Source organism: Ammospiza nelsoni, chromosome 1 (genome assembly GCF_027579445.1).
Source record: "Ammospiza nelsoni isolate bAmmNel1 chromosome 1, bAmmNel1.pri, whole genome shotgun sequence".
Classification (NCBI taxonomy): domain Eukaryota; kingdom Metazoa; phylum Chordata; class Aves; order Passeriformes; family Passerellidae; genus Ammospiza; species Ammospiza nelsoni.
In genome coordinates, this window is record NC_080633.1 from 44,536,968 (window position 1) to 44,549,690 (window position 12,723).

At 38.2% G+C, this 12,723-nt stretch overlaps 1 protein-coding gene across 4 annotated transcripts in view; it reads left to right on the forward strand.

Annotated features, from left to right (window-relative positions):
- The window catches only part of TMEM108 (transmembrane protein 108), a 172,942-nt gene that overhangs the window by 79,004 nt on the left and 81,215 nt on the right, over positions 1 to 12,723 (forward strand). For 3 of the 4 annotated variants that reach the window (XM_059482713.1, XM_059482705.1, XM_059482722.1), the window contains one exon: positions 9,089 to 9,170. In XM_059482713.1, the coding sequence (XP_059338696.1) occupies positions 9,131 to 9,170 (40 nt within the window). In that variant the 5' untranslated portion in view covers positions 9,089 to 9,130. Of the gene's footprint in view, positions 1 to 9,088; positions 9,171 to 11,408; positions 11,528 to 12,723 lie in introns of those variants that run through there. The other variant, XM_059482696.1, reaches the window with a different exon arrangement.

The following is a 12,723-nucleotide window of genomic DNA, read 5'->3' on the forward strand; positions in this document are numbered from 1 at the left end:
ATTAGCCTATCTTGATCTTTTTCTTCTTTCATATCCCTCAATCTCGTTAATCTTTACAGTCTCTTGAGGAAAGTTAGTACAAGGAACCTTTTATACAGATGAAGTTTTCAAAGCCAAAACCCAGTATTGTGAGATTTTTGTCAAAACAATTAGAGGCACTTTCATCTCCTAGCTTGTGTCTTTAGTTCACAGTAAATCAGATAGTGCTGATGCACAATACTGGGCCTCCTTTGTCGTGGTGTCTTAAGGATTATTTGTTTAGCTGGGTAATTGTGACGTTCATTAAAGGGAAGATGATCTTGCAGTTAAAATGTTATATTGAGATGTTTCCATCTCTGCTATAGATTTCCTTTGAAGCCACCTGGGGCCTGTGTATCAGTGTTTTCAGGACTCAAATACAGATATGTTTGACAGCACAGGACTTGCTTCCATTTTGGAGCATCTTTATTAAACTGATATTTTGGCCTGAATTTCAGAGGCATGGAGCATGCATACTCCTCTTTGTGTACAGATGATTTCCATTCTTGAAAATTTAACCCAGTAAATCGACCTTAGGAATACAGTACCATATTATAAAAGAGGGAAAATTATACCTTCTCTTTTGCATGCTTTTTTTAATCTACTTGAAATACTTGTATTTAATCAAGGTGAATAATGTGAGAAGCCTGATTTCGGCTGCTTCACAAAGGTAAACCCTTTTTCAACTCTCCTGTGTTTATTACAATGCAGGCAAAGCTATTTGCTTGCCTGTCCTTTACATTAAGTCTTTTTTAATTGTATATCCTACACAATGGGAACAAGAGAATAGTTTAACACAGCTGCAGAGAAGTTAACCCCATAAGCCTTGAAATCCCTTAGCTGGAGAAAGCTCTGGGTGAGATTACTTTTACAGATGTTGGCATCCTCATTTTCAGTGTTACGGGCTGAAATCAATTGCTTGACCTTCAGCCCTTTGAAACTCAGTGGAGAAAAACAGCCCCACAAAAGGAATGGGCCTTTTCCTCCCAAGAGAAGCATTTTAAACAGGGCACAGGCTTCAGAGGAGCCAATCCATCTGCTCATTGCAGAGGGAGTTTCAGTGTGTAAATCAAATGTCACATCCACAGTGTGGACACCCTGAGGCCCATGAGATGCCATAAGAGATCCAGCAGGGAAAACCCAGCATCACAAGAGTGCTGTTTCTACAGTAGAAGAGTATCAAGTAGAGCTTGTTTCTACATCCATTCCCTGCTGTGAGTGACAAGGATAAAGAGGCTGTATTTTCTTTAATTTTCCAGAAGTTATAGAGACATCTTTACTAATATAGTCTTGTGTGCCAGAAAGGTCTTTTAGCAGGAGAGCTTCCAGTGGTTATAAAGTTCTTCTATGAAAGAGCAGGCAATTTATACTGCTGAATGCTTCCTTGGTGTAGTGCAGCCTGTGAAATTTTCATCATGAGCTTGAAATTAATATTAAAAGATTTTCTTTAGTTTGGCTGTCATAAGACCCACAAAGAAAATTTTGAAAAATTACACAACTTAGTCTTAAATTTGTCATATTTCATTAAAAAAAAAAAAGGCTTTTCAAGAGGACAGTGAAAAATGCTTTTCACTATGGACTTTTTCTGTACAACTTTCTTGACTCAGTTGTTACACTTTCTTTTTTCATGTTGCATTGTGAAGGATTATTCTCACGAAAACTAGGAGAAGTTGGACTTTTCCTTCAGTTACGCAAAACAGCCTTGGTGTATTTCAATTTCATATTTATTTCAATGAAATATAATTTCATTATCCAAGTTTCAAATGCCCATATATTCTCATGTATTGAGGAGATTGCTTACTAGGAAAGAGAATATTGCTAGGTGTCCACAGGGATTTCACAAAAATATTTCACTATTTCATCATTGGATATTTTATATTCAGCCATATACAAGTTTTAAAATAAGCACAGAAGTCTTCCCCTGCCCACCCCTAATATGTATTAATGACCAAATTCTAATTATCCCTACAGCTCCTAAGTCAGTTTGATCTTTATGAAGATGTTAGCTTCTCAGGGCTCCACAGACATGAATGAAGTGAAGGAAGGGCTTCTTCTTTTCTATAATAAAACTGGACAGACAGACACACACAGTCATGTCTTTGCACCATTGAGAACAAGAAGCAACCAGAATAACTCTTCAGACTTTTCTCCCACTGGAGCTGCCATAAGAAATATTTGCTAATGGTAGGTGATTAGGAACAAAGAAATAGTCAAGAAACGGTCCCTTGCACCACTGATGTAGTGTGAAGAACATTTAGCAGCCTAGGGCTTTAGAGTTTTTTTCTGTTCTCCATCTCTGGGATTTCTCAGTTGTAATCAGCCAAGAGAGTGACCCTGGCCATCACAGCTTTGCCAGAATGGTCATGTCTCTTGTGAAATGACATTTCATTTCCACCCTGGTATTTTTCCTCTCAGTTTTCCCTACCCTTTGAATGATTGCCTTTTGCAATCAGTGATTGTTTATGAGATGACCATAGATGCCAAGGCATTAAATAGCCAAAGGCAACAGTAGTTTTACCTGGCCTTTTCCAACGTAGTCCTTCCCCTGCCCATGGTCACTTGGACGTGAGGTTCTTCATGCCCATCTATTTTTATGATAGTGAACCCCAAGAGTTCCTTTCTTCCCTCTCCTTTTTATCAGCACGCCCTAGGTCTGACATGGGAATAAAGGAAGATGGTGAAGGGTGAGCTAGCTGGCTGTGGCCTCCACTTGCCACAGAAATGACAGTAGTCTTTAAGTGATCATCTTGCCTAGAGTTGTTCATGGAAACACTGTCACAGCTGGGAGGAGGGCTGAACACAGGAATTGGAACTGTTGTGCTAGAGAGATGAGGGATTGGGACTTCAATAGTTAATAATTAAGTAGGGAAGCTGAGGAAGAGGGAGCAATTGCTGTGAGGGTTTATCTTGTATATTGACACTGCTTTCTCTGTGTGTTTTCCTTGACTGGTGTTAGTCGTGCTAATGGGGAGTAGGGATCCAAACGCCAATACAAGGAAAACCACAGCCAGCCTCCGGTGCAGTGGGGATTGTAGATGCTGTGCATCTGAATTCAGAGGGGAGAGGTTTTGGGAAGGTTATTTGGTTTTGGTTTTGTTCTGGATGCTCTGAGATTCTCTGCTGCCAAGTTCGTGTCCATAGAATGCAAGAAAAGCATGGTAGTAGCTCTAGTTCAGATGCCTCCTCACTATTCCTTACGACAGGCCTGCACTCCACCACCAAGACTGGTTTTGATCAGCTGTGATATCCTGAGGGTCGACCCTACTCTCTGGAGACCTTAGGAAAGCAAAGGGTGTACACTTCTCTGGGTAACAGTGGAAGTAAATGTGAATTGCTCATTCTTAAATCTGCAAAGAGGAATCTACTTCAAAAAGTGCTGAAAGATCTAAGTTTAAAATCGACATAAATATAAAAAACTCTGCACTCAGAATGTAATCAAGAAAGATGGTAACAGTGGTTTGCCTGTTCCAAGCAGTGGGAAATAAATCACAGCAAACAATATGGCACATGTTGAACGAGAACAGAGAATTCCTGCTTGGAGGAATCGTATTGCTGCAAGTTAATCATCTTTTTATTAGCATGCCCTGAAGCTTTTTTGGATACAAATTTTGCAAAATAACATCTGGATTGTGGGAGCAGGCCATAAAATTAAGAAACAAACACGAAGAAAACACAGAGTTGTGCTTGAGCTGTGTGTAGTCAAGAAGAGGACACCTGTTCTTTTTATGAGGCACACCAGAACACCCTCTGTGATTAACCTGTGGGATGCAGTGGAGGAAGACCATGGTGGTGGACTTTACACTGGGGGAGTAACTCCTGGGGATAATCTCAGCACTCTTGAGCTGTAAATGAGCAGCCTCTGCTGTTGATGTCTTATGAGAAATTCATTGAACATCCTGGGGCAATATTATACTGAAAGAATCAAGGCTGGGTCTCCTTGATAGGGGAGTCAAAAAAGATCAGGGATGGAAGTATTTCTGAGTCTGTCTACTTTTTCTCTTTCATTTTCTGGAGAAATACTATTGTTGAAAACTGTCTGTGATGTACCATTTTCTTCTTTCCAGAATGATCTATAGCAGAGAGAAGGCAGTCCGAAGTAACATAATGAGGTTTATGTGCTTTATGGATGGGAGTGGCATGTCTTTTGCATGTCTCCTCTTTTATCACCATTTTTCAGCTTCTTTATTTTAGTCTCCTGGTTTCCATTTGACAGATAATAAAAAAGAGTTCTCCACTGACTGTTAGCTTTCCCTCAATGTGCATCTTCTGTTCTTTCTCCTCTATTTCTTCTTTAATTTAAGGCCTGGTTGGCATTTTTTCCCCATCAGACATAATGAAAGGCTGGGAGCTGTCTGCTCTTTGGACTCTTTTGTCTTCAATCCATCATTATGTCTTCATTGTCCTCTTTAATTTAACTGAGATGTTGAGGGGATCACTTACTGTGAAAGACAATATTGTGATCTGTCCACAGGGATTTCACACATCTATTCATCATTTTGGTAAGATAAACTATATGTGAAATATTGTGTGCTAAAAAATGCAAAATATCTAAGTCCATTTCAGACACCAAGTGCTTAACCAGTATTTTTAAACACAAATAGGTTAGGTGGTTAGATATATCACACCTTTTCTGGATACAAATTTTATCAAATTTAACTATGGAAGACGAATATTTCAAAGTTGACATTGATTTGATTACAAACTTGCACTAACTTTATTGCTTTCTTTCAAAGTATGTCAGTAGGTACACCAATATGAATTCAATGAAGGTCATAATTAAACCTTTATTTCCTGGTTTTCAGAGGGAGTTCAGAGGATTTGGGAATATGCCCTTTCACTTGGAGACCAAAATCTAGGAAATTAATTTTACAGTCCTTAAAAAAAAATCTCAGGGATCAGGTATAGTTGTATCAGATAATTCCTCAAGTATTCAGAGTGGCTTCTCAAACATTAAAACTCAGTATGTTGGAGAAGTCAAATCCCAAAAAACCTCAGGGAGGTGTTGAAGAAATGAGTGAAGAGTATAAAATGGATACAAAACTCAGAGACTCACATTAGATTCTGGATTACTGAAATTTAGCACACATTTTCCACCTAAATTTTTTTCCAAGACCACTTCTATTTCTGCTCATTCTTCATAATTTTTTTCTATTAAGTGACAGTTTGTGTATTTAAAACAGGTGGTGGTACTCTGGTTTTAAATTAAACTGTCCAAAGTCAGGAACTGGCTGTGTGTCTGCATTTTCCATCTGCAGTGCACAGCTTTGCTAATCTATTAGTGCCTAAAATTACATTCTCAAATACCTAAGAGAACATGGGTTGGTGAACTAGAGCACTCTCATCTACCAGCAAATCTGTAACCTTCCTTGATTGTGATAAATAAATGTACCTACAGGGCCCTGAGAAGAGTATTGTGATGGCTGGACATGGCTTAATACTCAGAAAGGAGATTTCCTCTGCATCTATTGAAATGTCTGACCATGAGATTTTACTTTGTCTTCTTAGAGGTACAGAAGAATTTCCATAATTGGAAGGAATTATTGTAGAAACTGTGGCAGCTTCAGAAGTCCTTATATATGATAGGTACATATTTGCAGTATCATAATAATAGCAACAGTAATTCAGCCCTTCATTGCCCTCTCTCAGAAAAGTCAAGGTAGTAAATGGTTGTGTGGCAAAAATGGCAGATGAAATTCCATGGTGATAATTGCAAATTCACATCCACAGGCAAAAATTAGTCCAAGCTCTAAATACCTGAGGAAAGGCTTCAGAGCAGTTGTTGTTACTTAGCAGGCAGGTCTGTAAAACAGTGGAGTAGAGCTCAGGAGCTGTGATGAAGACAAAAAGAATCATAGGCACAACTGGGAAGAGACCAGAGAAGAAACAGGACATATCACTGTGCGGTATGAAACTCCAGTACACACCCAAATTTTGGCGGCTGCATACAATTTTTTTCCCTTCTCCTCAGATCTGAACTGGAACGGATGAGTATAGCTTAAGGCATGACAATTATCAGACATTAGGTATATCTTCTTTATGAAAAAAAAAAAAAATTCCTCAGCTTGAAAAAGAGATTCTAAATGATCTAATGAAAGACTAAAATGGTATGATGTGGAGGAAATAAGTGAGGAATAATTATTCTCAAGTTAAAAAAATATGGCACCTTAGGTAATTTATTCCACTCAGGCTTGCTGGAAATAGAGCAATCCATGCCAGGGTGTAAAGATTACCTTGCACTGAGGCTGTTTTGCAAATAATTTCCTGCTGTCTGCTGGCAGCTCATGTTTAAGTCAGGGTAATGGGCTTGCTGGAGCTTTCATCTGGGTGGGTGCAGCAGTGGTTCCTCTGTTCTCAAGTCAGGTCTTGATTCAGGGACTTGATGGGCTGGTTCATCTGCCTCAACTTTGTGCAGCTTTGATGGCCATTGCAAGCAGTCTCTGCCTCTGGAAAACCATCACTGGTGTTCCTGGGATTCCAAAGCTATACAAATAAATCTTATTAGATGTCTCTTGCCTTGCAATAAAACAAATCCTTGTTTTGCACATATTTCCTGTACACAAGAAATAAGATATTAAAAACTGGAGAAAAATGTTTAAAAAATGTTTTAAAAATGTTTAAATTTAAATTAGTTGTACTAGATGATCATTGTGGGTCCCCTCTGAGTGAAATGATCTCTTCTATTAAGCCCAAGTAACACTAAGGACTTTGAAGAAATTATGACCATGTAAATTTATGGCAACATTTCCTTTATGTATGTTCACTGAGTTCTCCATGTATTATTTTATGGCCATGTGGTCAAAAGGATAAATCTTCTAACTGAGATCAACAGAAGAACATAATAAAGTTTTCTATTGATAACCTTTGTTTCTTTGCCCATATGCACACTAGTTCGTATTTCTTAGCAGAGGGTAAATTCCTGGTCTAAATAAATATATGCACAAAAGCATGCAATTTATTTCAACCACTATAATTTATGAGCAAATATCTTTCTTTATTATTGATGGTATTAATATGGAGATGGGAGAGAAATACAAAAAAAAATTATGGTTCACAGCCAAGAACTGCATCACATCAATATTGCCAAGGGTAGTTAAAATTATACAAAGTTAATAATATGGATTTAGGGTTGCAATTTCAGATTATCCTTTTTATCCATTGTTTTTTATTACTTCACATGGGCCAGTGCCTGTAAATCTTATTTTGATACAAACTTAATTAATTTGTACTTTGTATGACTACATTGTCAGTGGCTTATCTGGTTCTTGTCCTTTCCGGCATATATTTTCATTAATATCTTAGTGGCCACTAAACACAGGCCTACTGTATATGCATCTTTGAAGAGTGCTGTAACAGCTTATATTATGTTTGTTTATACATGAAGACAGAGGTTTTTTACTACATCTGTTTCATCATTGGTAAGCCATAGGGAAAAAGGGGTAAACAGAAGTCCCTCAACAAGTTTCCATGATAAAACTATAGCATAAATCTAACACTAACTCTGTTTAAAAGTGATAGGCTAATTCACAGGTGATTGCTTCCATTTAGGAGAAAATGTCTTGCAGATACTGACATTTCTGCAAGTTACAGAGATGTTTTTAAGGTTCACTGTTACATGGAAAGTGTGGAGGAATACAAACACATGGCGTTTGTGCAGAAATTTCTGTGTGGAATAACTTAACAAAACCCAAGCATCTTTTGTTATGGGCAAGAAAAGTCACTATCCTTTTTCATTTTCCACATAAAAGTCAAATATAGCTCTGTTTCCACAAGCTCTGCAGCATTTATGCAGTTCAAAGGTGTTATTCATTGGTTTGACTTATTTATCTTATGTCTTCAAGATTGCATTTTAAATAAGCCCTGAAAGATTTATATGCATGTTAAAATGACTCAGAAATATCCATAGGAGTTAGAAGAAGATGAAAATGTGTTGAACTGAAAGCTAGAGGATACTACATCCTTTTTAATATTGACCAGGGGACTTTTAAGGAGGTGATCTCAGGGTCCTGCTTTTCACAGTTAGTTCTGAATGTTTAGCAAATTATTTTTTCTGGAAAAAAAGAGCTTGAATATTGTGTTGTCTTTGGGTACTTGGTGAGACATTACTCACAGCAGTGCTTTGGGACCACATTTGCTTTTAATTTCTGATTTATGCATTTATTTTCCACACAATGTGAATAATTAATATCAGCATGATTTGGATTAGTTTTTTCATAGTATCTTTTAAACCAAGGTGGAAAAATATCCATGTCATGTATTTTAAAATACTGTCTGAGGACTCATAAAATATTATTAGATGCTCCCCAAGTGGGCAAAGGCAGGGAGGTAAGGTGGTCACATGTTTTTGCCGCATCACATTTTCAGACAGCAGGCACAAGAATTATGAGATCCCCTTCTGTACCAAGACAGTTCAATTTAGAATAAACAGAAAATTTCTACAGACATAGAGAAGGTTCTCCAGCCCAAGTAGCTAATGAGGTATATCAGGAAGGAATATGACCTACAAAAGCTGACTAAAATAGAGCTAAAAATGCCAGGACAAAGCTGCCCTCTGTGCAGAGACTTCAGCAGAGTTTGGGGTCTCCTCTGCTTTGGCACCACTGAAATTTTCATTGGGAAAGGAAGGGGTGGGCTTTCCCTGTGTAGTACTTCTTGGGGGATGTGAAAAGGGGAGGCTCAGGGAGAAAACTACAGCCCCATGTGCCCAGCACATCTGACTGCTGGTGTCTGCATCTGGTGTTTGCTTCTCCACCGAGGATCCTTCCTCCAAACTAAAAAGACTCTGATGAAATTAATTTTATCAAGACATAAGCATGACATGAAAGTAATTTTCAATGTGTTCATTTCACATACTCTTGAGAAATTTTTCCCTGTTTGGTCATGACTCTATCCTTCCCTGCCAAGCTGTTGGAGAGCATGGCCAAAGCAAGCAAAGGGCAGTCAGGCAATTTCCCAAAGCTTATCAATACAATTTTCCTATGAAGCTTCATCTGACTTTGTAATGAACAGGTATAACAAGGCAGTCTATATTTTTCAAACATAATTTTCTCCTTCTCTTGACTTTTTTTGGCAGAATCATGAATAAACTGGCAGACCAGCAGGACCACATGATACCATGAAGAGAAGCTTACAGGTCCTCTATTGCCAACTGTTTAGTAAGTAAATATGAATTTTTTATTCTGTAGGAAAGAAACTATTCAAATCCTTATGTAAGACAGTAATATTTATGCAGGGCACAATTCAGGGAAGTATTTAACCATGTGTCTTGCTTCAGGTACCTGGAGGAACCATATGAAAGTTAAATTATCCTGTTGTCTGAGATATTTAGAGATGTATTAAAAATGAGTCGAAGGATCAGCTGATTCTGCAGAATTTTGTACAAGAATTGATTTGCTGTGTCTTGCAAGTGAGGCAATTATCACCCTCAGAAAAATGAAATGAAGATTCAGAGGATTGTGGCTGGAAGAAATAACGCAACATTTTTTGGAAGAGGGGTCCATCCCACTTGGCATTTCTGGTGGTTGCCACTCAATAAAAGATGTGTGAGTGAGGAAAAGTCTAGGCTCACACAGACCTAAATTCTATGCCACTTCCTGAGATGACAAGTTTCTTTCTTTTTCTAAGTTTTGGCTTTCAAAAGAGTCCATCCAATGTGAAAGTCCAGCAAAAGCATCAGGTGGAATTTAGACTGTGTGGATAGGGCCTGGTCCCCCATTCGTGGAAGTAAGGGGAAGTTTTATTTGTAAAACAGCACTGACATTGTTGGGGCAATTTTATAAACTGACAATTTTCAGTGCAAACATCAAGCAACAATTTTTCTTCAAAATTGTGGAGATTAAATAAAGTAGGACTAGACGAAATATAAATATAACCACTTGCTGTCATGTTTTACAAGGGAAATAGCTAATTTCCAATAAAAATGAAAAAAAAAAAACCAAAACAGGTTTTTTAATGTTGTCACTTCAATTTGGCAGAATGTTTCACTTCAATATACATATTTTCATAGACAATTTTGTATGAATTTCCCTTATTCTGACCAAAGCAAGAGAAAAACCAGAAAATCATGCTTAGTGTGCTTGGAATGAGCAATGGAAGGACTGTCATTTTATTGGATGTATGAAAATTAAATCTAAAGAATATTTTGTGGGCTGTTACAGAAATCTGGTTGCTATCATATCTTCGCTTTGCTCATGATCATCAGTGGATAGAGTGAGAGATTTCGTTTTGCTTTGCTGTTTTGGTTGATGTTCTTACTCCTATGTACAGCTTCTCCTGTGGCACAGGGGAAACAGAGGTGTGTCCTCATGACATTAGAGGGGAGGCTCCAGAGGTGCACCCAAGGTTATTTTACTTGAGAATAAATCCGGGCCAGATGTGCCTGCATGACCTGCCCAGCAGCATGATTTTGGCCCCCTCAGATTTGCTGCCTGGCTGGAGTGCAATGTAGGAAGAGCTCCTCAAGGAGAATTTTAACCAGGAAGCTACTCAGAGTAGTGGGGGCTCTGGTATTTTTACCACAGCTAAGGACCCAGAATACATCGTTGCATTTTGCCATGTTGAAATGTGGTTTAACCCTAAAACTAACTTGGTTTCTGGACCAACATTAGGTTCATTGGAAAGAAAATATGAAGCAGAACTGTATAAATACATTTCTATCAACATGTAGGGAAAAGAAGGAAGGTATACTGTTAAATCAAGCTATCACAGTGTTGAGTCTTTCTGTAACTGTTTTTATTTTTTTTAATACCATACTTCCCTGCTTGGCAACATTCGCCTCTGTTATCCCTGCTGCTTTAAACTGTAGTTTTCAGGGTCATATGTTGACAAGATACGTGGCAAGTAGAGGAACATTGAATATAAAGAGGGAAAAACCGAGAAAACCGTATATATGTGTATGCACACACATACATATGTAGTATGACTGTGCAGCAATATTGTCAACTCTCATAATTTGAAAATACGGATTCTGAACTTACTACTTCTGATGACAGGAGAAAAACTGCTATATTTCTCTGAGTTCAGCAAAAACTTGTAATAAATGTAGTTTCCATTAACAAATGCAGCAGCAACTATACCTATATCAGAAGTATTTTGGGCATCTGGAATGAATGTTTTCACTGGTTGGTTTATAAAAAGCCAATAGCAAGTTATAATAATTTCTAGATAATTTCTATTATCTCAGCTTGCTTTTAGATGCACTGAGGTGTGTTACCTAGGCTCACTTTTCCCCCAGTTACATCACAGTGCTATAAACAACCTCCCAGAGAGTGCATTCTGTCCAAGGAAGAGGAAATTACTTTAATGTGTTTCCTGTGACTGTTCTTTATGGTATAAAAAGGGCCTGCAGCATGGTCTTATTTGTTTCATTTGGACAAAAGAGGAAAATTGCTGCTATTATACAGCTGAAGAAAAAGCAAACTTTCAGAGAAATTATCCAAAGAGGATATTCTACTTTGGGCTGATTCACCAATGTCTTCCTCCTGTCTGCCTTCCTCATCTGCAACTGCAACAAGTGGGTCTGTGGTGCTGCCTCGATAATGTGGCAATGTTTTCATCTTGTCTGCTGTGGCATGAGTGAGTGATTGAGGTTCAGCTTATAGACAGAAGGGATCTATGTATGCATTCTTGCAAATAGGAGCATAGGGCATGCATAAACACAGAAAACCTAGGATAGCTGGAACAAAGTGTTGGTGGGTTTTGTAGAAACAATGATCAGCTGGAGAGATGAGACTCTGCGTGTGCTTGTGGATGTGCCTGTGACAATGAAATGTTGGAAGAAGCAGTTTCACCTCCAAACTGGTGTGTTGTTATGACTCTTGCCACATTTTGCTTGAGTCCCAGCTGTGCTACTGGGCCAGTAGTGGCTACACTCATGTGTGAATTCTTTTCCACCTCTGTTCATTTGTGCTGTGTTCAGCTGTGTTTGTGCAGTGTCTGAGACAGTAGGATTCTGTACTCTAGAGGGCTTCTTGGCTTTGGGGCTGGAAGAAAAGGCTTTTGTAGATATTGGTTTGATTTTCAAACAGTGGGATTTGTTAGCTGCATTTTTAAAATCAGACCCATATAAAAATAAGATTTTGCTTGTAACATGTCTGGGCTTTTTGGTGAATTTCACATGAGTTATGTAAGCATTCTATTGCCATCCATACTCTTTTGCTTTCCAAAAAGAGCACATTCCATCCATTCATGCTGATCAAGAATAGCATGTGAAAATGGCACTAGCAACAGCTGCTCTTTTGAATAGAGTTGTAGCTGGCTTGAATCTGATCCCAGCTGTCAAGGGGTAGAGTCTGTGAAAATTGTAGCACTGCACTTGGCCCAGGAGAGGGGCTCCAGGCGATGCTACTTTACCTCTAGTCATTCACAATTTATGAATAAGTAATTAAACATGTGATGTAAGGCTATGAAGAAGTAGTGCTTTCATACTGTATCTTCAAAGATTCTATTTAATCTGAAATTTCTTAAGACATTTAAAAAAAAAACCCTCCAAAAAAGATTGAAACAAAAAATTTGGTAGTTGTTTCCTAGTAAGAGCTCTTTGAAGTCACTAGCTAGTTTGAGTTGATGAGGACCAATTAAAGCAAAACATGTCCACAATTTGCTGCCATTTGTTCTAGGCACATCTTTATGGATGAAGTTTGTTGCCTCTGTAATGATGAAGATGCAAATGTCTTTCCCATGAGGCTGAGCAATCTCTGTTTTTTATAA